This window comes from Onychostruthus taczanowskii, unplaced genomic scaffold (assembly GCF_017590055.1).
Source record: "Onychostruthus taczanowskii isolate IOZ18803 unplaced genomic scaffold, ASM1759005v1 scaffold54, whole genome shotgun sequence".
Taxonomy (NCBI): domain Eukaryota; kingdom Metazoa; phylum Chordata; class Aves; order Passeriformes; family Passeridae; genus Onychostruthus; species Onychostruthus taczanowskii.
The window spans coordinates 5,078,506-5,102,932 of record NW_024503013.1 but is presented as its reverse complement, the minus strand read 5'-3'; the positions used below and the strand labels follow the sequence as shown (position 1 = coordinate 5,102,932).

The 24,427-nt window shown below is 39.5% G+C and overlaps 1 protein-coding gene across 4 annotated transcripts in view; it reads left to right on the top strand.

Moving 5' to 3' along the window:
• Nucleotides 1–24,427, top strand: part of PDGFD (platelet derived growth factor D) — a 136,970-nt gene that overhangs the window by 83,182 nt on the left and 29,361 nt on the right. For 2 of the 4 annotated variants that reach the window (XM_041417031.1, XM_041417030.1), the window contains exons 4-5: nucleotides 494–535; nucleotides 23,267–23,326. In XM_041417031.1, the coding sequence (XP_041272965.1) occupies nucleotides 494–535; nucleotides 23,267–23,326 (102 nt within the window). The remainder of the gene's footprint in view (nucleotides 1–493; nucleotides 536–23,266; nucleotides 23,327–24,427) is intronic. The other 2 variants (XM_041417033.1, XM_041417032.1) reach the window with 1 other exon arrangement.

Here is a 24,427-nt window from a genome sequence, read left to right as displayed (position 1 = left end):
TTAAATATAAAATAAAGTCAAGTTCAGTTCAAGATTTACTCTAATTACATGTTTCAGAAGCACTAACACTTTCTACACTAAAGCTGCACTGCCACTGCCTTGAGAGATGCTGCAGAAATAGCAAAGAAATGGCTGCTCTGTGAACCCCTTTTTCATGTTCATTCGAGGTCAAATAAAAATACCTTGAGGGGTTATGACTGTGATTCTCAGATAAAGAGTAGTTTATCATGTATTCAGTAAAAGTCTGCATGCAAGACAGTGTGCTAAGGCTCAGACTGTATTTTTAATCAGATATCAACATACCTCTGTATATGCAGAAGCATTAGTAGTGTGTCATGTACTATTACAATGAGATTAAAATCTCTTTTTTTTTTGCTTTTATTTTGGTTTTGCTTTTAGGGAGCGGGAATGCTCAGTACACTTAAGTAGATTTTGATACAAATATGTATTGCTTTGTGTTGCCCTGATTAATATTATAATGCTTTTGGTGCAGTGTAGCTCGAAAGAGGCAGATTTTGCAAACACTCAGGACATGGTAAGCAATAGTTTATTATACTGTTATCGTTATATTTTCCTATCCATCACACTTCTTATTCCCTTTTTATTCAATCCACTGTCCTTTAACAAGAGTAAGAAAGCCTGGAATAGCAATAACGTTGTAACAGGAAGGATTAATTGTTTGAGTCATTTCACTTCCACCTGTTGGCTTTGCATGCATGTATGCCTGTGTATGCTAGAAAGAGTCCATAAACATATTGTCAAGACAGAGCAAAGCTATAAAGATTTTGCTCCCTTGCATTTAAATTGTTAGGCTTCTAGTGGAGTAAGGCATTAAATTGTAAGTACATCCTGAGCCCTAATTTGAAGATAATCTACTAAAACTGAAATTCAGGCAGAACAGTCTATGAAAGACCAATGCGCATAAAAATGAGAGTGAAGCAGCAGCCTTTCTTTACACTGTTTGTATTTCAGCACAGCCACAGCAAGTCTGCTGCATTTAGCAAGTTTTATTCCAGAGAATATACAGCTAGTCTGATAGTATTAGGCTTTCCAAAAATGAATGTTATCACTCATAAGACACAGGACTCTCTGCACTAGAAAGCTCAGAAAAGGCTTCTGTATTTATCTAATTTCAAAACTAGGGAGTAAACTGAGCATTTGCAATCTTGCAAATCTGTTTACAAGAATAATCTCTAAGTGCACCCTCTGAATGAAATACTGCTTTGTTTCAGAGAAGAGCCCTGGTGATTGGTGGTATTTGTGAGATAGGGAGTGATTTTCAGTGAACTGCTCTTCAAATTCCGAACCATACAACCTAAAAGTGCAGCATTAATTCTGTGCAGAATCAGCCCTTTTTCCATAGTCCCCACAGTCGCCTGTTCAGAGATATCCTGAGCACTGCTGACCCCTGAAGGTTGGACTCGCTGTGTGTTTCTAGTCAATAAACCAGGGAGCATTAATGAAGCATGCAAAAACATATGGTATTTTCTATGAGATGAAATTAAGGACCTTTACATTGCCTTTTTTCCTTCACTTCATAACCTTCTCCAACAAAGGGCTACTTTCTGGGGCCTTTCTTGGAACATGGTGCACAAGACATGCACAAATCTCTTAATTCCCTTGCTCTTTCTTATATTTGAAGTTTGGATCTGCGTGGTAGTTGTTTATTTGTATACCAGACTCTGATAATTTTCCAGAGAAAATAGGTGATTTGGAATTTATTGATCAGCTCCATCTTCTGTGCATCATGCCAGAATGACTGGGTGAATTTCTCACAGTTACTCATGCAGCCAAGCAGCCTTGCAGCCTGACTCTTTGGCCTCTCATTAATAAATCTTCAAGGAAGTCAGTGAAGTTCACTACATCTGATGCAGATCAAGCTTTTACTTAGGTCAGCACTCTAAGTGAGGCACACATAAGTCACCAGAGAGCTTAGCAGAAACATCCTTCACTATCTTTGTATATTTGTGTTTTTCTATTAACTGCACATCTCAGTGCCATTTAGCAAAACAAAAGGGGATTATTTTTCTAGAGAAGACATGAATTAGACTTGTATGACTTGTATCACATATGCCTTTGTAAAACAAGGTATAGAAAGTAAACACCCCATGTAGGATGAAAGGGCTCGATGGGATTAGAACTCAAGACTGATTCTGGAAAATTAGACCAAAAAAGATACAACAATGGTCTTTAACAGTATAAGGCTGAAAACTGTATGGATACGTATGAATATTTAACTGTCCCAATATAAGAGAAGAGACAAGGGACAGGGGAGAAAAATCTGTGAAATAAAGTCTGACCATCTAATTATAGCATTTAGCAACTTTTGCTTGTCAAGGCTGTCTCCCTCCACCTTCATCCTCCCCTTCCCTCATCTTCTGTGTTTTGGCACCTCTGCCTCTCCCCTCTGTGGGTCTGAGGGACTCAGAGGGCTGGAAGCGGAGCAGTGATAGTGGTCTTGAAGGCATGGGCCGGGTCCAGCATGCTGCTGCATGCTGCCTGTCCCAGATCTGCTCTTCCCTCACAAAATTATAGCATTCACTGGAGTGGGAGCTCCAGGGTGGACCTGACTCCAGGAGTTTGTTAATGAGTTTATTGTGTCCCACCTCCCACTGCTGACCCCTATTTGCCTGAGTCAAAAGAGGTCCTAACCTCTCTGGAAAAAGTCCCTCTTCCTGTGTGCTGCTTGCAGAAGGAGGAAGGTGTGCACAGCTGGAGGCTGGTCTCTACACTCCACACGTCACGTTCAAAGCCCCCAGCTGTAGCTGTGTGGTTTGTTGGCTTGATGTGGGTATTTGCACAGAGAATTATTTCCCTTGAAGCTCTTTAAAAATTGCCTTTTTCTTTAAGGTTTACAGATCTAGAGCAAAAATGGTCTGGAGTAAGACCTCAGTGATTGCAAATTTGTTTGAAACTCCTCCCTGCCATTAGGACTTAAAGCCATTATTTCTTAATATTTTTTAATCCTTTTCTTGAGTTGCCTTAGAAATACTAAATTGTATTGTAGAAAGAACCGAGGTATTCTAGGGTGGTGGGTTTTTTGTTTGTTTTTGTTTGTTTGTGGGGTTTGGGGTTTTTTGTTGCTTTTTGGTTTTTGTTACATTATTTTTACTCTAAGGACATAATCATTCACAACAAACAGTGTAGAAATCCATTGAGCAGAGGAGGATAAATTTATATAATCCCCTTTTTCCTTCTGAAGTTCTTTCAGTGTCATAATTCTGGAAAGGGATGTTAACAAGATTTGATCCCATGTTTTACAACTTCATTTGCATGGACATTTAGTGAAAGAGTCTAGGAATTCATTCAGGAACATGTTTCAGCAATAAAGGTGTATATTTGGAATTAAAATTCCCAACTCTGCATCTAATTTCATTTTAATGAGACAGCTAGAAAATGTTGGATTCCGTTTGCTAATTAGAAACATTATTTTAAGTTTATGTAAAAGGCACATATTTGTTATACATTTATAACGATAAATTCCTACTGCTGTACAAATTGCTTGATTAATCCTAAATTAAATCCATACTTTGGAATTTCGACTAAAATCTTTATTGGAAGCAAGGGCTACCAAAAAACTAGGAGCATATGTATTTGTACTTGTATAAGCATGCATGTTTATAAAGGTGTAAGGTTACTTTTACATCTTTTTTACATACATACACATATACTTGTGGACATGTGGTATTAAACACGAGAACATAAGAGCATTTGTCCTAAGATAAGCTTATGCATCAAAATAAAAAGGTGTTAAATCCTAAGTAATTTTGACTTGTTTAAAAATTAAGGTTTTTTTAATAAGGGAGCCATAAAAAATTAATGCAATGGAGGAGGGAGGAACTTTGAGTTTGAATCCATATGTGAAATTTTATAGGGAATAGCTTTCTGCTAAACACCCTGTATATAGGTCACCACACCTATAATCGAAAAGAGAGCATTAGTCACAAACTGGGGTAAGACACCACAATAAAATTCAAACACTTTTCCATACAGAGAATATTGACCAGTCAAACTTCGCTCAAACTCTAGGCTTAAACTGTTTAATACTTGCCTATTAAGCTCAGAAGAAAACAAACCAAATTGTAAGAGCCATCAGAAAATGAAAAGGGGAAAAATAAGAAACTGATCCTGATACTTGTACTCACTGCTCTCACTGCTATCACTCTGAATTAAGTGACTGGTTCCCCATATTTTACTACACTTCCCTGCACAGGCAGTACAGCAGCAGGCTTAAGGGGTTTTTTTTTTAATAAGTCAATAAAGAAATGCCCTTAAGAGTTAACACAATTACAAAAAGACTCACCAGTGGGAATGCAGATCCATAAAGATCATAAGGAATGATTAATTCTAAGCTGAAGCCAGTCTGGAAGCCGCATGAGTCTGCTGCTATACTTCTGGCTTAGCTTGTCTCTTCTTTCACAGAATGGATAGATAATTCATTTCTGTATCCAGGACAAAGTATTCTGCCTAAAACTCTATGTAATATATCTCATGTGACAACAGGAGTGATAATGGTGCATCTATACCTTCCCTGCTATTAGATAATCCACACAAGGAATCCCAGTATATTGCTGGGAGTACAGAAGAAAGGGAATGGGGTGGAGTGGCATGTCTTAGTTAATAAAGTGAACATGTAATAGATTTCACAATGAAGAAAGAACTTAATTGTGACCTTTTATCAATTCTTCTGCTATTTTCTCTGATTTCAGTTTTGGTTGCCTGTCTATGCTAGACAGCGAAGACTTTATAAATACAACCCATATGCAAAACAACAATCTATATGATGAAACATCTGTTTTCTTAAGTTTTGACATAAAACTATTTTCTGTGTTTTGCTCAAGGCATACTATCTCCATAAAATTATCTCCCAGAGGCTCATCTTTCAGGAGAGAAGTAATTAAGTCCTAGGCTCTAATTAGATAAGACTTGCTCAAAATCTTTAACATTAGAACTTCACATAAGCAGGGAATTTAAGAGATTATCTATGCACTTTTTTTTTTAACTTTGGAAGATGTTAAAATTTTTAAACAACAACATAAGATGACAGTACGTTAAAAAGAGATATTACTTTTTGGTGCATCTTGAGACATGGAGTATCTCAGAGTAATTTTATATGGGGAGGAGGAATGCTTTCGATTTAATAAGGGTTCCTGAGAATCCAGCAATCCTCAACCTGCTACTTAATTCACAGGACCTAACCTGTCCTTCAGCAAAGTTTGATGAAGAAAGGAAGGTGGCATGGTAGAAAAGCAAAGCAGTGTGGTAGGCCAGCAAATTCTGGTTCTCCCAATGCTCAGAGCAGAACAAAAGATAGTGAAGGATACAAAAAAAAAAAAAAAGTGGGAGTCAGATAGCTTGGCAATAAGGAAAGGGTATTCTTGGATTCAGAGAGCATGTCTGGATGATCAGTTTCACAGGCAGCATTGGCTGCTCCAGGGACAGCCAAAGTTTCTAATTAAAAGATCCATGCTGACATTTGCATCAAACCAGGAGCTTTTTCTGCCTTCAGCATCCTGTCACACCTTCCAAAACCCTAAACCTTTACTGACTAACTCCTAAGTTTCATCCACCTGATCACTTTTCCTCCAGGGTGGAAAAACTTGCAGGTTTTCAAGTCTGAGATGCACCAGCTGAATGCAGCATATGAGTCACAGGGAGCCAGGGGGCTGCAGTCAGAGCAGCCAAACCTGACATGACCCAGCACTTCAGCCAGTTGTCCCAGACTGCATTGTCCCCCAGTGTTCCCTAGGCTGTGATCTTAACATAGTCCTTCTCTTGGCAGCTCTTCTGAAGGCCTGATGCCCCTTCCATGTTTACTCTTGTCTCAGACACTAAGATTGGTTCCAATCCTTCTGCTGTGTGGCTCTCTAAACTTTAAACTTCATTGGGAGTCTCCCTGTTTTTTGTCTTAGTTTTTAAAGCCATTCAAAATTCAGAGGTTTCGGGGAGAAGAGGAATCACCTGCCAGCTTGGCACTAGAGGATGCTACAAGTACTAGAGGGAAGGACTGATACAGGATCATCCGGGAATGGCAATGAAACAGTGGCAGCAGCAAAAACAGAGGACAGTAAAATATAGTCCAAGTTCAGAAATAACCCCAGTTTTTGTGGGTAAGGCAAACACACACAGTAGAAGAGTCAAGTCCACAGAGAGAAGGCAGCAGAAACACCAAAATGCCATGGTGGGACATGTAGGTGAAGCCCCAGACAAGCAAATATTCTTGAATGTGAAAGGAAAAATTACAAAACCGAAGGACAGGGAGGCTGTGACTAACAGTATCAAACTTGGCAAGCACACTATGAAAGAAGGAGCTTTCCCCCTTTGCTAGGAAGGCATCCACATGTCACTTGTTCATTATAGTCACATGAATGCAATTTCACTTTGACTGAAGAGTGTGAATGGATATAAGGAAACATTTTTAACAAGGCAATGAAGAGAAGGAAGGATTTGCATAACCCAGAAGAGTCATGGTGGCATGGTTCAGAAGGAAAAGAGGAAAACCAATGGGAGATATTAAAGGGGAAGTGGACTTGAAATAAGAAAGACTGTATTCAGGAAAGGAGGGAGTGCAGGTAGAAAGCAAGACAGAAGTAAGACCATTTTGCTAGATCAACCTCTTTCAGCAGAACCTCTGGCTGTGAACTTGAGGACTGGGTTTGAATATATTTCAAAAGTGAAAAGGGTTGACTGGGAACATGAACGAGGAATTGAGTTATGGCCAGGGAAATACAGACCTTCTTGCAAGGAAGATAGAACCAGAAGCAGTGGGACCATATAAGCACACAGAAGCTCCCGGAAGCTGTCAGACTTCAACTGCTAAAACAATTGTTTTAATCAGAAAGGAAAATAGACCTTAATGCCTGTGTTTTCTCAGCTGCAAGCATGTGTGCCTGGCAGTTTTGTTGTTTGAACAGCATGAGAGAGAACTGGCCATTTGCTCCTCTGTCCCTGATTTGTTGACAGCTCTGTTAAAGTGTGGCTTCTTTGCAGGATGTTGTCATTGATCTGTCATAACATAGCAGTAGTCCTGTTAATGTCCAATTCCTGCTGAAAATGCTGTATCTTAACTCCAGTCGTGTGCTATACACTGGATTCACCAAACTCGTGGTGGTGGCCAAGAACGGGGAAATGCAGCACATTGCACCTTCAAAGTACTGTACAAACACAAATGTGTTATTTTCAAATCCAGTATCCTGTCTCAAATAATCAATTCTAACAAGACTTAGAGGCATTTAGGTTCATTTAGGACAGCTTTAGATTTTGAAGAACTGCATTTCCTGCAGTCAGAACTTACCTGGTTAAAGAATTCCTGACAAAATTAGTGACCCAGAGGAAAATTCCACTTTTCCAAGATAAGTTAGAGGTACAAAAGACACGAACAGGAAAAGATGATCATGTGCAGTACAAGAGGGTTACTTACCCATGTTAGATAAAAATAATCAGAGACTCACAAGCCTCATTCAGTATGAAGATGATTTCCTGCAAAATACAGCAGAAGCAAATTGGAAAATGCAAATTGCAAGAAGCACACATTCATATTAGCAATGAGATCGTAGCATGTAAGAATAACAGATAAGGGCCACAGGAATGTTGTAGTTGTTGGGAAGTGTGTAATACTGGCAGAATAGTGACTTCAGTATTTTCATTGAATGAAGGGAGCCACGGTATCATAGCAACTGGCCATTATCTTGCCACTGTATTTGACTAAGTGAGGGCATGTGTGAAGATTCACAGTAAATCTCCTGCCCTGTTAGCTTTCATGCTGTTGTGGTTGAAGCCCCAATGGAAATTAAGCACCGCACAGCCACTCACTCATGCCCCTCCTCTCTCCACCCTGGTGGAATGGGGAGGAGGATTGAAGTAAAACTTGTATGTTGAGATAGGAACAGTTTAATAATTGAAAATAAAGTAAAATGCAGTAATAATGATGATAATAAAAAATAAACAAAAAGTGATGTTCTGTGGTGTGGAATATGCCCGTGGACAGTCTGGGTCAGCTGTCTCAGCTCCCTCCCAGTTTCTTTTGCATGTCTGCTCACTGGCATAGCATGAGACCAGGAGAGAAAAACAACTTCTTGGAGTTGACCATTAAGAAGACACCAGAAGGAAAGATGGCAAATGCAGTAGCAAACTGAGCCAACATAAACACGTAGTCAGTGCTGCTGGTAGACATCAGTATGCATGAACATGAGGTGAGTCTACATTGTCAGACTTTTTTAAAAGCACTCATTATTAACCTGTCAATCACATTAGCTGTTTGTTTGAAAAGCAGAACTGTTTTAGACCATTGACTTGAGGATGTAATGCTTTCTCTGTAAATCCATCTTCTGTCCTTTACTTCCAGTTCAGCAACAGTTGAAGAATTTTGGTATGTGAAATGTTCATAACATATGAAGAACTTGGTTTGGTAAATCTGGAGGGTGTTTTCTAAAAATTTAGTTAAAATGGAAGATTTTTGGGAGAAGAGAGGGCCTATGCTTGATTCTGTAAAAAGATTTATTCTATTGCAATGCTGCAAAGAGGTGTTAATTAACTTATCCTGGTTCTTCAATGTGGCAACACTAGTGTGACTTACTACCATGGCCACCAGGGAAGAGGAAATGACCTGTTCTTCCCAGGCCCTGTTCCTGTTGAGCAGCCTCTGCTGTAGATTTTCTACAATAGACGAAGGTGCACAGCTTAATTTAAGTGTACCAACTGTGTTGGAGAAGAGTAGGAAGTCAGTCTGCTTCCTCTGGAAGTCTGTCAGAAGCAAATACTAAAAGTGGTACGATGCACTGAAACATGCTAGACCACCAACTGCACTGAGGAACTTGTGAAAATCCATCACAGCAGGTGTTGGTCGCAAGTTGTCTTTTAAATCAAAACAAGGATTGTGAGTCTTCGAAGCCTTGCGTGGAGAGAGGCTTGAAGGCACAACTTCATGTTCTGTGCTCCTCCAATACTATTTATTTGACTGTGTGTCAGCACCTTGCAAAGCCTGGCAGCACAATCCTGCTCTTGTACTTTTCTAGCTGAGTTTGGGTTGCAGAGTCTCTTTCAACCTTAGCACTGTTCAATGTGTTTTTGTCATTCTTGGCAAGCCAGGGAACACAATGCATTGTGTATAATGGGTGTTTAATAGCTTACATAATAAATCTTTGCCTTGTTTGTTGCAGCAGCTGTAACTGCTGCAGACTGCTTACATCTCTGGATCAGATGATACTGATTGTTTTAAGATTACTGAATCTAAATTTAGACTTTTTTTTTTTTTCCCAGTAATGTCTAATGCAGACAAACCTAGAATTCTAATGTGAGGTGATTCATTCAACTTTCCTTCAGGACAAGAATTTTCTGTATTGTAAATTCATTGCTTGATCATTTGGTATAATATAACAAGCACATACAGAACATTTAACCATGGAGTAATAAATCACTGTTGCAAAGACATTTTTTCTTTCATAATAAGTTTTAATTTCCTTTGTTTTTTTAATGCCACACCATTGCCTGCAATTATATCTCTTATTGATTTATGATAAAGAAGTCTGTTCATTTTGTTATGGGTGTATATGTCCCTTAGATATTTGCAGTGTGCTTTCATGCTTCTTTGCTTTTTGCTTAGTCAAGCAATGATGTCCATATTTAGCTTTTAATCTTATCGAAAAAATCAGGCTATTTAATCCCCTCAGAGATTTTGATGTTCTTGTCAAAACTGCCCCAGATTTTCTTAACTTTTTACAATGTCTACAGTAGTGAACAGAGCTGGGTCTGGTGATTCAGGCATCACCAGGGCTGTGTTTTTAGTGGTGTTACTGTCAAAAATGATTTTGGCATCAGTGTCACCTGCCAGGTTACCCTTCTTAGGCAGGTCTGCATGACAGTTGCTGGCCTGTCTACCCTAACACTGGGAATGTGTCCTTTAATGGGTTTTCTTTTGTCAGCTCACTCCATCTTTGGGCTCCCAAGTTTCCTATGCCCCTCCTTCCATTCAGCATTTAATCTAGAAACACATTAAGTTGCAACTTTACACAGCAAACTTTCCTTGTGTTGGGTTAGGATACCCATGCAATGATTTTTGCATGTCCTCAGTGAAGATGGTTGTGTGTGCAGTTGCAATTTCCATGGGTTTGGATGCAGCGTCATGACCGAAGGGAGGATGCTGGCTTCCAGGCCAGGCTCCACCACTGCCCTAACACCTTCTCACAGCCTGAGACCTTCTCACCTCAAAGACAGGCACATCAGTTGTAAAATGCCACAAAATTAACTTCTGAAAGAGAGTACAGAAGCAGGTGGTGGTGTTCCAGCTTCTAGTCTGGGACACTGCCAGCAGGGTGGGCTGCATGGTCAGACCAAGAGTGATGAGCAAAGGGGTTTGTCTGCTGTGCTGTTTTATTAGGATGCTCACTTTTCCTGTGCCTGCCAGATGTACCCGGGTCCTCTCTAGTGTAAGAAACTGCATGCCCACAAAATAGAGAACAGCAATCCCGGATTCCAAACCAGGAAAGTGAAAGAACAAAAATCAGCTTCAGACCACGCTGAGCCACTGGTCTGGTGGGTGTGAGACAGCTTGCCACTATTCTCATCCCCGCCTTCCTTCTTAGGTGGCAATGATGACTGGAGCACTTGGGATCTCCACACTTCCTTTTAACAATGCTTAGTTTTGTTCTGACTCTGTAGCCCCAGGCACAGGTCATCAGACATGGTCCTTCCTCCCTGCTGGGGAAGCTGGTTTGCTCGCAGGCTGCTGCTGCTGTTTGCTGAGCACAGTGGTTCTGGCTTCAATAAGCTTCACACTCTACACCACATTTCCAAATACAGTCACTGCGCTGTGTAAATCTGACTTGTGTTTTGTATGCGTACATCTTTATTAAATTTACAACCTTTGATTTTGCCCTGAGCACTCGATAAAGTCCATGCATGTCTTCATAATAAAATAGGTGACAGACATGGCAGAGAAGTTTTGGTTTGCCCATACATGTATATTTACATGCACATCTTTTATTAGTTGCAGGGTTCCTGTCATTTTTAGACTTGATAGGATAAATCTTAGTTGAAAAATTTTGGCTAAATGGCACTGTTACCTAAAATAACCCCCTGCATGTTGCTGAGCTTTGTGCTACTGAACTGAACACCTCCAGCCTGGGGCTTGGGTTGTTATCATCATTCTTTGCCTGTAACCTCGTCTCTGTTTCAATCCACAGATTTCTCTCCATGTTGAACTGATTTTGAACATACATGGCATGCCAGGGGGAAAAAAAAAAAAAAAATCATATTTCCTATCTCTTGTAATACCAAGAAAAATGTGGTTCTGTTTTCCTCAGTTGTCAGTTTGGTAACTAGTCAGAGCTTAATTAGAGAAGGTCTGAGCCTGTAACACAGGGTCAGATTTTGCAACTCATCTGTAGCACTGAAAGCTAAAAATAGCTTTTAGGTTTGTGGAATTAGTGTATCTTTTTAGATCATTTTCAGCAGAATCAAATAACATTCAATTTTTCTTTGACCAGTAACAACAGGGGTTATTTTTCATTTTAATACTTTTTGTTCAGGAATATAGCTTAATTGCACAAAATGGTGGTTTGTGGCAGATAAAACTTATTTTCCATGTTCCTTTCCTAACCTGAAGAAGCCTTTTTTTTTTTTTTTTTAATAACACTTCTGATCTTGGAAGCTATAAAAATGCTTCATTTCAATCAATATTTATGTCCTGATGTAGTCCTTAGGTCATGTTTTGTGAAAAACAGTAATAAACTTTTTCTCAGACTGTAGGAATCAGGCGCTATATTGTCTCATTTTGTGTTCCTGATTCTTGGCACAGTTGTTGTCCAGCCAGGAACCAAATAAATGAAGCTTAACTGCACAGTCTTGCAGGATCAGACCCTCTAATAAGGAAGTCTGTGTATCCAGAATAGTCAGCAGAGACTTTTCAATGGGATGTATGTAAGTCAAGGCATAGGCTCAAGGTTGTTTGCACCCATCACATTTTTAGCGTGGCTAGTTTGGAGCTAGCATGGGCCCCAGGCTGTTTTTAATGTGCAGCTTGTTGTGGCCACTCGGTTTTACAGGGCAGCAGTTCTGTCTGAAGACATGAGTCACACTGTATCTGATCAATCTCTACCTCATTTTACCACTTAATATAGATGTAGCCCAGAAGTTCTTACATGGAGGTCATCTTTTCTTTAATTTTCTTGTCACTCCTGCCTACACTGAGAGTGGACACAGTTAACAGCATTTGCGAGCCCTGGGATTTAATGTTTGCAGACTTACGGGTAAGTTTGAAAAAGAATTTTATCTTTGAGGAAGGAAAAATGAAAATAGCAGAAAAACCCTGAAACTTTGGAAAACAGCTTAGAAAGCAGGAGGCTAATGTAGGGCAGAGTAAAAAAACCAACTTGGGACTGCAGAAATTTATCTCACACCAAGGTCTGGCCAATAAACTTGAAACAAAAAAAATTCCTGAAAGAACCTGGGCATCATGAGGACAAGTAGTCTGACTGCTCTGTGTGGTTTGTGTTGCATGCTGAAGAGGCCACTAGTGATAGAAACAGGCAGCTGAAAACTTTGCTTTCTCTACTCCCAGGAATTTGGAATTTGAAGTGCTGTGTTGGTGTGGGAACCTAAACCAAGCACAAAGCAATTGCTGTTTTTTACAGATGAGGTGGAACTTTGTGCCTGGAAATGAGATCCTATTTCAAAATGTGCATTAAACTTACATGTGTGTATTAAACTCTGAACCACCTCTCCTCTAAGCAGCCGTGGGGTACACAAGGTCTTGTGTGCTTATCTTATGCTGATGGTTAGGAAAGAACCTGAATGTATCAGTCATGTTCTTATTCAGGCTTTCCACCTCTTTTTGCATATGCATGAGTTTATACAGAAAAATTTGCATTACTAAGCTCTGAAGAGAGAGCAAAAAGACCAACTCAGAGAAGATAATGTAAGGCAGCAGAAATGGGACACTCTGCTCCCTATACATATAATTTATCTCTGTCAGAAATATGTGAAAATAAACACTCTGTTTTCCCACCTTAGCAGCAACTTTGTGTACTGACAGTGCTAGCTCCGTGCTGGTTCAGGTGCATTTTCCAGGTGCATTAAGGAACAGATTAAAAGCAGAGACAGTGCTTGTAATAGCAGCTGCTGAAATTAGGAGTATTGCATGGGTGCAGGCCTACTGCTGGTGCAGTCCAGGTCTGGTCCTCCTGGACAAAGTGGACAAAGATGGACAAGGTGGCCAGGAGGGCTGTGATAAAAAGCAGCAGTAAAAACTAAACAGTCTGTGGGTCTGGTACTTTAAAAGTTCTGTCTGGTGTTCAGGAGATGTTCAAGAGTTTTTATACCATAGAGCAAGGTCTTTCTGCTGGAGTGTGTGAGAAGTGTTTTCTCTTCATAAGCCTGCATTGCTGATGGAGGTGAGCAGCTGAAATGCCTGGCCTGTGCAGACCAGCACTGCAAGGCCAGGATGGCAGGGGTTTGGTGTCACCTTGGCATCTCCATAGATGGACTATGTAGCTACTTCCTGCAATTTTTATCAATACTGATATCACACCCATGCAGTATAAACCTAACTGTGCCTGTTGGCTTGAGAATACCCATCTTCAGTTTCCAGAAGAGCTGCTTCCATCCACAAACGTCATATTTTTTATGAGCATAACCCTGTTCTGCACCCATAGGAGGGTGGTGAAGATGTGCAAATGCTCACACATCCCTGCCAGTGAGAATGGGTCCCTACCTGTGCCTATGGTTCCCTGGGAGGTGGTGGCTTATGGTGATATGTTATCCCCTTGGTGGTGATTTGCAGTAGTGGGTGTTCCCTTGGTATGGGGAGAGCATCTCCTTGTGCCTGGGGAAGATCTCTGTGTGTGCAGGCATAAGTCACCCTCCATGCTGTGCCACTGCGTTACATTTCAAATTAATGTCATGGTTTTTTATCTTGGTTCCATTCAGTCTCTTGGCACCAGTTCCTTTCAGAGTCCGTGTGTGCCATCAAATAGAGTTTATGTCTTTTACCTTTTTTCCACTTACATTCTTTAAAGTGAAAGTTGTTTTTCTTACCTGCCACTGCTTCTGACCTCTGTAATCCTACAATTTTTCTTTGTACTAAATGATGTTTACAACTTCTTTTTACTTTTTTGCCAGTTCAATTTTCTGTGACATTTTCCATGTCATTAGTATAAAACTGAATTAAACTGTTTGTCTTGATTTTCATCGCTTGAAAATATTTAGCCTATTATAATTTTACAGCCACCCTTAGTCTGTTTGGTTATGCTTATGTTTAGTCAGAATTCAAATAAAATATGTCACACACTAATTGTGGCCCAGTACACCCCCTCCTGGTTCTGAGGTTATGGGCTCAGTTTGGTGTTTAGAAGGATTTTCAAGGCCGTTTTTTTGGTAAGCTGATCCCAAAACTGATAACATGGTTTAGTTAGATTGTTGGCAAAAGGTGGTAAATGTAAAGTGCTCTTTACCTGGTCTTTACTCATAGTGTCACTTACTATTGATATTTGTAAAATTATGCATAAGAGAAATGGAAGCTTAACTGCTCCTAAAGTACTTGTATTTAGCTTTAACAGCAGTGGTGTTTCTGAGAAATAGATCTGGATCTGGAAGTTCAGTTGGAATATTTTGGTTTTTTCTTTAATTTAGCTGTTTGATGAAACTCATGTTAAAATCCCCAATAAGCAGTATCCTGTGCTGTATGCAGTAAATTGACTGCTTTTGATCACATCAAAAACCTGAAAATCTACAAGAAAATAGTTCTTTTATTCTTCTAAGATTAGGTTTTCTCGCTATTTTTATGATTATTGAACATCTTAGAAAGCTTGGATAGCAGTCCTTTTTTGTTATCCTAGAAAATGCAATGCCTTCCAGTCAAAGCAGGAGGGTGAACAAATTGCTTTGTTTTGCATTATCTGTGAAACATAACACATGTTCCTGCTGCATGCTTACTGCAGAATTAAACACCATTCTCTGACAGAGACCTCAAAAACAAATGGATCCTTCACGAAAAATCAATAGGCTGGGATTACTGCTAGGACAGCTAATGTCCCTTACCAGTACCCTTCAGAATTAAATTTGCTTAGCTCCATTAGAGTTTTTGGTATTATTATTATTGCTTCCATGTTTCTCCCAAATCACATCTGAAGATGTAAGTGTGCGTGTCCAAGCACTTAGTAGATCCTCCTGGTAGAACAATGGAAAACTGGGAATAATAAATGAAATTACACTGTATTTGTTAATGATTATTTTTCTGTGATTATGGACCGTGTTTAAGTTTATAAAAAATGTGTAGAAACCCAAGTGGAAAGAAGTCAGAAATTTAATAGCTTGCTCCTAGGAGGTTTTCTCTCATTATTATTTTTCCTTCTATCCTGAGTACTGGGGCCTTTCAGTACATTCCCATTTGGTATGAGTCACACCAAGAAGGAGGACCTGAAATAACCAGCTGTCACTGCCTTCTGTTAACTCTGAAAGAGTTTTTTGCCCACCTGGACACTACCGAGCAAGTGAAGTATCAGCTTTTCAGTTTTGCTCAGGGCAGAGTCGCCTATTACCAGGGAGGCTGCTTCCAAAACCCTGCCAGTCAGTGTGGCAGAAGTTCACCAAAGTCCTCACAAGGGCACTAGATACTGACCTGACATCAAGTTTTTGGCTCATGGGATCACTCCTCCCAAACTGTTTTCCCACTGATCAGGATGTGGGAAAAGAGCTTGGGAGGGGTGATCCCATGAGCCAAAAACTTGATGTCAGGTCGGTATCTAGTGCCTGCAGCATCACCCTGATCAGGACCCTTCTGGAAGTTTGCTTCCCACTGCCCTGGCAGAGCCAGCATGGGGCATCACAGGGAACCAGCAAGCCCTGCAAAATGGGATGCCACCATGGCCCAGGCATGCTTAGACACAGACCCAAGGTGAGCAAGGAGCCCAGTTGCCTTCAGACTGCTCCACTGTCACTGCCAGAAGATGGGCACTGCAGACCATAAGGCACCAAGAGTCACTTCTGAAAGCAAGTCTCCTTTACGTACAATAGGACTAGAAAGGGAGTGAGGAGCAGATGCAGTGTAAGAGTAATGTAGCTGGATTGCATCCCTGGATTGCAGTAAAGTGAGCCAGGGCTCTCATGGAGATGGCGAATGCAGTGGCAGCCTATAGGATCAATGGCAGGAATGTGGCCAGGGCAACTTCATGCTCCTAAGTCTGACCTAGAATGCTTACAGAGCACTTGTCAGCGAAAAAGGTGGTTAAGGATGCAGGAATTTAGGAATAAAACTCCACATCTCTTTATAAAAGAAACTCATTCCAGACTGAAGGATAGCCTGGAGTAGAAGGAAGTGCTGTGTAGCAAATGTAATTGGACTCCAGAGGAGCATCTCACCCCGTGTCACTCAGGAAACAGTCCCTTGTGCTGGAGAAGATGGCGCGTGGCAGTCAAAGGGCAGGCAGTGTCCTGTACTGCTGAAGGGAGTATCCTGCCAGGGACAGCTTGATAATAGGAGTTTCTAAAAGGTTAATCTTATGGTCAGTTATTTTTGGGATGTTTTAGGGACCAGAGAACAATCTGCAGAGTAGCATTTTAGTGGTTTTTGCAGCACACACAGTGCTGAAGTGCATTGCTCATGAATGGGAAAATCAGAGTATCGGAGAGGCAAGCTGGATGACCTTGAGCAGCATAGAATTGATTTGCAGTGAAATGGAACAGCCCAAAAATGAGCAAAGATGTCACTCATGTAGAGATTAATAGCAAAAGTATTTGCTGTTAAAAGCATCTCACTGGTTATTGAAGAGGGGAAAAGAAAATTTCTCAGTGTACTAGGCATGTGACCAATAGGCTGTATTTGCATCTCTTCTGGAATACTTTGTACAGTTCTGGTCTCCATGGTACAGAGCAACCACATTTTTCTTGGACTGAGTTCAGGGACAGTGAGGGAGAAGAGGGCATTTCTTACTAAGGGCCAAGACAGCTTGGCTTGCTTAGTGTAATAAAACAGATGCTGAGAGGAGATATAACATCTCTTCAGAATTGCTGCAGGAAGCAAACATGGGAGAGGAAGAAAAGGATAAAGCTGGTACTTACATAAGTGCAATAAAGATAAATTTAGCTTGGAAACAGCCAACCAGTCTGAGGGGTTTGGAAGAGACAGCCTGAGAGAGCCTTTCAAGTTTTTTGTCCTGGTGTTTAACTGCAGAATCAAAATTTGCCATTCAGATAAAAATGGCAAAGGAGGAATTGCAGAATATTTACAATGAATGTTAGTTGATTTGTGTTTTGTTTACAGTTGCTTAACTGCAGTATGCAGCAGATTAGCTGTTAGCAAATCCCTTGTACATGGATATATGAGGACAGGTTTCTGTGATAAATGGAAAAAATAAAGGTAATGCACAATTTGCACAGCTTGGTATTGAAGTCCTTGTGGGTATGAGTAGCAAACAGGATGCTCATAGGCATAATAGTGTCAGATGACTCCTGATTTTTCAAAGGCATAACTATCATCTCATCTGAACAAGTATTATGTGACCTTTTAGACAGATCATTTAAAGTCAGTGTCTCGGACATTCTTCCAGTATGCACCCCGCAATGCCTGTTTCCAGAGCTAGGTGAAGGATGGAGTGTTGACAAAACATAACTTATTAAATATATTCTTCTGCTTCAGTTTTACTTCAGCTTTTCATTCATTAATGTAACAAACTGCAGTTAATCTAAGTCATTATTAGAGCCTTAAACTTTAGAAATTTTAAGTATCTTATGTTTCTCGTTCATTTATAGCTAGTAAATGTGTCATAAAAAATCAAGAGGGATTTTATATGTTACCTTGCACTAGTATTAACTTGGTTGATAAGGTTGTAACTACTGACATGTAGTGACAACTGGGCTTCAGAAACTCAATTTTTGTCTTTTTGAGGGGCAAGAATCACACTATTACTCTTGAGATCAGACAGTTTGGTGCCTGTCTGACCTTTTGGTAGTGACTTTAAAATACTGTTGTCATGGATGCCCTGCCTTTATGGGACTGCATCAAAGAGCAGAAAAGAAAATTCTATATGATTAAAGTTATTTGTTAATTTCTTAGCTGTTCCAGTAATAGCTGGCACCAGTGGTAAAATTTGCTCTTACCTCCAGTTTGGATACTGATACTTGGGTTTGTTAATGCTTGTACTGCCAAATGAAAGAGCTGGTTGACATTGGTAATAGGCTTTTTTAGCAGAGTATGGGTTATTATCTGGAGAAACGAGGTCAATTCACGTCTAACCTTTGTTAAAAACACTGGCCTGCACTTAATGTTTCATAGCAAGGCATGATTCCCAGACTATGAACCATCATTGTTGCTCGCTCTCCAAATTCAGTAACTTTTATTTTTATTAATGTCTGGTCACCAGAGCTGAACAGAGCAGCAGTGGTTTGACCATTACTGTAAGAAAAATGCAGCCTCTGGCTCCCTAGTAGCCTGCTGTAGGTATCTTTCAGCATCCTTAGGAGGTGTTAATAAACATCATTCTGATACTAAATTAAAACCCAGCAATGTGACAAAGTAAAAGTATGGTGCAACAAAAAGGTATTTCAAAGTGTAAATCTATATGCTTATATTTACAGAAATTGGAGTATCCTAAAATGCTACATGAGAAATTAAATTCAATCAGTTGAAGTGTACAAACTTGAATGTGTATCACAGCATTTTTTTGAATGGAACTATGATTTTTCTTTTATCTGTAACTTATATAACACCGTTTATGTTATACAGTATGTTCTGAGTTTGGAGTTTATTTGCTTGAAATATGTGTCGCTTTGTATAGGAAATGTAATACCTATAAATCTAATTGTTAGTGAGAATATAGGTACTATTGCTTGTGGCAGGAAAAAAATAATGATTTACAGGTTATTGTGTTTTGTTGTTACTATATACAAATACAAGTTTATCTGCTTATCAGCTACCTGTCTGCACATGACTCTGAATGCAATAGATAGATGTTGACTGTTGTTCAACAGTGAGTATCATTGAGTTTCTGTTTATTATTCTAAATGTTAGGATAATTTTGTCTCTTTTTTTCTTCAAGTTGCAATTTACTCTAACTTTTCCTTACAGACCTTCCATGTTCTTCATCCCCAATTATTTCATTCCAGGGAGAGCTCACAACTTTTTGTTTCTGTACTGGACCTCTTTAAACATGCTCCATTTCACCCATGATTTGTTTTTGCAGGATTTTCTGTGTGTCTCAGGACACCCATTAGTCCAGTTCTTCTGTAAATTTCTAGAAACTGCTTTTCTTTTGGATCGTTTATAATTATGGTGTCTAAATACCACACATGGGGTGACCACAGCCTGAGCTCAACACTTCAGCTTCTTTGTCTTAATTTCTTCTTTGTTTACTTAATTCTTCCTATTTCTCATGCTTACTGCCCCAAGAACATGCCTGCATTTTGACCTTTTCCCCCTCATTTCTCTTCTGCGTAGAAGGGCACAGTAGAGAAGATGGCTCCTTTAGGAGAGGACCTTTCTGAACCATGGGCCTAAATCATCAGTCAGGGGTAGTGCCTGGACTTTAATTCTTAATCCCAGCTCCTTTGAGAACCTTTCCCACTCACTGAAGTGGAGAGCATCACCTCAGCTTTCATGAGCAATATTTTGTAGTTGTTTTGTCAGATTAACAATTTTTTACCAAATCTAGTCCAGTCACCCCAGAAATCTGCAGATTAAGGAAAAGAATTGACAGAGAAGATTGTAGAAAAGTGGGGCTGCTTCTTTGTACTGAAGAGAACAGTCAGAGTGCTGTGCCCATCCTGTGGTGGTTACTGCCTATCCCAGGCATCCTTCCTCACAGTAGTCATGCACCAAGATGACAAAAGACTAACCTACAGTGAAAAAATATGTAAAAAAGGCGAAGAATCAGTGCTTCTTGCAATGAAGTGCTTCTTGCTTTTAATTTGAGGACCAGGCAGTAACTCAGCCTAGCTTGGAGGACTCGCATGTTTTGCCACATGGGTGGTACAACAAAGTGAGTCATGGCAACATGCTTCTCAAACTGGCGAGCTTCTCAGCCACATCCCGGGTGTTTTCCTGGTGTCTCTCAGTTCCTACTGACCCTGCCAAGCCCTGTGGCTTCAATGCAGCACAGCCTGTGCTGCTGCAGGTCATGGCTGCAAATCATCTTCCCCAGGAGCCAGTGCTATCTGGCTCTGCTCTGTCATATATCATTGATAGCTGTGATTTTGCATCATGATCTCCACTTGGAAAGTCCTGGCTGAAAAAGGGATTATTCCCTGTGACTCCTTGTCACTTAGTGGCCATCAGTGATGGGAGACAGGCTATAAAGTCCGTCTGCAAAGCAGAGAGTGGCTTTTCTTTGTCTAAAACAGAGCCAGGAACAATATATCAGTGTCCATATATATTTAACTCTGAGGACTGACACAGAATTTGTCTTTCTGAGGTGTAATTTTGGAAGTTGATGTTTGGAAGTAATTTTTCTTCACTGAGTGTAGCTGCTATCAGAAGGTGATTGGTAGTTCTGTTGTTTTGCCTGTATTTTTGCTGCTTGTAGAACAGTTAATTCAATGCTTTGCTGAAGTCTCTAGTAAAGTTTTTATGTTACCATGACACAAATACAAAAATAGAAGCACTGTTGTCAAGGTGATGTAGCCAAATTATTACCACCCTGTTGTTCCTGATTCAGTAGGAAAAGGTATGATAATTTTGGTGGTTTTTTAATGTTTAAACTAAAAGTTTTAATGTTGTTTCAAGTAATGAAGAAACAACAGCAAAACAACAGCCAAAGCGATCACAGGCAAATTCACATGAACGAAGTAGAATGAATTGAACAGATAGCACAGAAAATAGATTTGTCCTTCAGCTTCTGCTAGGGGCAGTGGTGAGAAGGAGGAGAGGGTTTTGTAATGATGAGAACCACTTTGATATTATTATTTGAAATAGCTGCAAGCAGAAGCCATAGATAATAATAATCTCCAAACTGTAGAGGTTGAAAACGCCGAGAAGCCAAGAATGACTGCAGCTTCCTTGAGTGGTGGTGGAACAAAGCCATAGAGTTGTGAATAGTTTATGCAGATTGAATATAATCAGAGTTGAAATGTGCAGTCATCAGGTTTGAGATCCAAGAAGCAGGTGGTACACGTGTCTATATCAGGATTTTGGAGGGGTTTCCTGGCATGAACCAGTTCAAAGAATCACAGACTAAAGAAACAGTTTTGATATTCACATTTAAAAGTGGTCCATCCCTATTAACGTAAGACTACAGTCTTCTCAAAACATTCAGTGAAGCAAATTGTTTCTGTTTTAAAATAATGCTTTAGAACTCAATGCCACTTTTTTTCCTGGAAGTGCTAAATGGAAGCTAATGACAGAGAGGAAATTATTTCCAAGTTCTGCAACTGGCAGACTTTACCAGAGGATTCATGAGCTTTTCAAATACATTTTTATTTAATTTAAATTGTTGCTTGTCAAGAACTGGGCAACCAAATGTGTAGAGAATATGGCCAAGGGAGGCATATTCAGAATGGTGTATGATCTGATTATAGCTTGCAGATCTCTTTACTAATTTTAAGAAAAAAATCTGCATTGAAAATTTCACCAGTTTTTCTTCTGTATTCTTAGCAGAAAATGACCACAATTAATGTGTTTATTGCTTCAGTGATCGCTTAGTGATGGAATTTCTTAATTTCTATTACTCTTAAATACTGAAGAAGAAGAAACAGTAACAGTTTTAAATAAACAATCTTGTAATTTTTGAGGAATTTACATATTTTTCTATAGCAAATGAAAAACATTAAAAACCCAAGTATATTGATTCTGGATCTGAAAGCAGCTCTGTTCCTTCTTGAGTAAAGGAACATTTTGTTGGTGAATTAGGAAATTATAGATCAATTTTCTGTTTTCCATTCCTAAGAAATAATTTAATATATGCATATATATATATATATATATATATGTATGGTCCAATACAGGATCAAGTCTAGCAAGCATCAGCTGTGCAGTTTCCTTTCCATTTCCCCTTTCGGTTGCCAGCTTCAAAAAAAGCTGATCAGATACTGAGTCAGTATGAAATTGTGAGCAAAGGCATTGATCCATCTTCCTTAAACCTTTTAATTATAAATTCTATTATTAGAAATTAAAACCTTGGTATGCTGTCACTTCAGTCTGCTTTCCTTACCTGCATATTCATGCCAATCATTAGCTATTTGCTGCATGTGTGTGTTTAATAACCATTCTGTAATGCTGCCTTTTTTTTCCATTTTTCACAGTTTAGTTATTCCAGTTGGAAATTAGTAAAGCTGCCAAAAGATTAAAGAAATGGCTTCTTCATTATTTAAGTAGTGACTGCTCATCACTGGTCAGACAAGTGGATTGGGATTTAGGGGATCACATGTCAATATCTGCAGTTTTGACATCTGTTTCTAAGAGCAGCCTCCCAGGTTCCCTTTATAGAGACAATGGAAACAAAAATGCAGTTTCAGGGTGCACTGTCATCCCAAGTAAAGCTTCTAAAACAGATCAGATGATTTGCACCCCAGAAATGCCAGTTTTAGTTGATTGTAAATGAAAACAAGACTAACTAGCTTAGATGTTGGCTTCATAGTTGTCCAAAGATAGATGATATGAATCCCACCCCTGTGCTCAAATTAATCATAAATGCCCAGAGATTCTGTGCAATGGCACTGTTAATAGGAATGTACTGTGGCTGGGTTTTTTGATGTAACAAAACATAGTGCAGTGATGATCATGTACTGTTCAGCACAAGTACCAAAAGCAGTACAGTCATGTTAGGACTGCTTTTGAGATGGATTAGATTATTCTGCTTTTCACCTTGGCTAAGTAGTACCAGGGAATTAGCATGTTCACATTCTTTCCAACAGATCTGTTTGGCAACTGCATTAATAATCTGGTTGTAGACATACAGAGATGTTGTTAAATATTTATGTTGGCAGATGAATGTAATGTCCTTGACCAGATTAGGTCCTGCTATGCAAAGCAGCATATATCAGATTGGTACTATTATTACTGTTATTGTGTTTGATGATGATGATGATAATGATAATAACAATAACAATAATAATATTCACCCATTCTTGTCCAAGCAATCTCACAAGGAGTTTATAAACATTGAAAAGGGGACAACCTGAATGGAAGTAGCTTTATTGAGGAGTGACACATAGCGAGGGACTTTTGCATTAAAAAGGGTTAGAAAAAGTGACAGATGTTGAATGCTGAAACATTTTTTAGATTTTGTAGTTAATTTAGGATGTTGCCTTAATGGTGATTTTTGCTGTGTGTTTTTCCCGTTAGGATGATTTCCAGCATGCAGCCTCAGAAACCAACTGGGAGTCAGTCACAAGCTCTGTCTCAGTAAGTAATTTCTCACTGTTTTGCCCATAGATGGATTGATAGGGTGGCTTGAATCCAGCTCAATAAAATGGCATCTGTACAGAGAAACCATGTGTTCACCTTTGAAAGAGGATGAATAAAGATTTTATCAAACTGATACTGGACTCAAACAGTATGTTTTTAGGGATAAACAATTCAGGATATGCCCTTTGCTGTTGTAAACACATGAGACAGCCATTGGGAAACATTTCTTGCTCTCAAACTCATCCTGCCAGTATGAAAATACCAGATACAAACCTAAATTTTTTATCATTGAATGTCTCGACTTGCATGGAAGACCATACATAAAGCAGGCTGGCACGAAAATGGATCTGGCATTTCATTGTCAATGCTGGGAATTTTTCTTTAAGCATTCCCAATGAAATATTGTATCTGAAGTCAGATACAGTTACTCCATATTCAGCAGTGGATTGCAACTTGGGAGAAAAATCAAGAAAGAAAAAAACCCCAAGTAATCTAGTAAAAAAATTTAATTTTCTCTTCATTACATTTGATTTGTCTTGTTGGCAAAAAATCTGCCCTCTCTGCCATTTCCCAGTGCTGGGGAATGGCACAGTAGCATGAGAATTCATAATATGGGCAGTCCTCTTCTGTGTGCTTTGCTGCCTGCTCCACACCGCGTCATGGTTCTTGTTAACTCCTCTTAAAACACATGAGATGGGGGTAAATGCTTAAAGCAGGCTTGAGACCAGTGTCTGAGGCATTCATAGAACAGAGCTTAGTGACAGCACCTTTGTTACAGTAGCTGCCAGGAGTAGCTAGTGAGGGAGCAGTAAATAAAATATGGGTTAATTCTACTGATCAGGGTCCAATCAAGGCAGCAAGTAGAGAGAAAACTCTGTGCTGCCAAAATTAGAAGATGTTAAGCCAATCTTGCTTGTGTTTACTCTTGAATTTGCAAATGACTCTTGCCCTTCATGATACGATTCACTAATTGCCTGGAACCAACTGTGCTGAAAGTCTTGAGGAGTGGTGTTAGCAGGGCTGAGATCTACTGGATGTGCCAAGCAGGAGATGCTAGAACAGGTTTACTAAAAGACACAAATCCATTTTTCGTTCTAA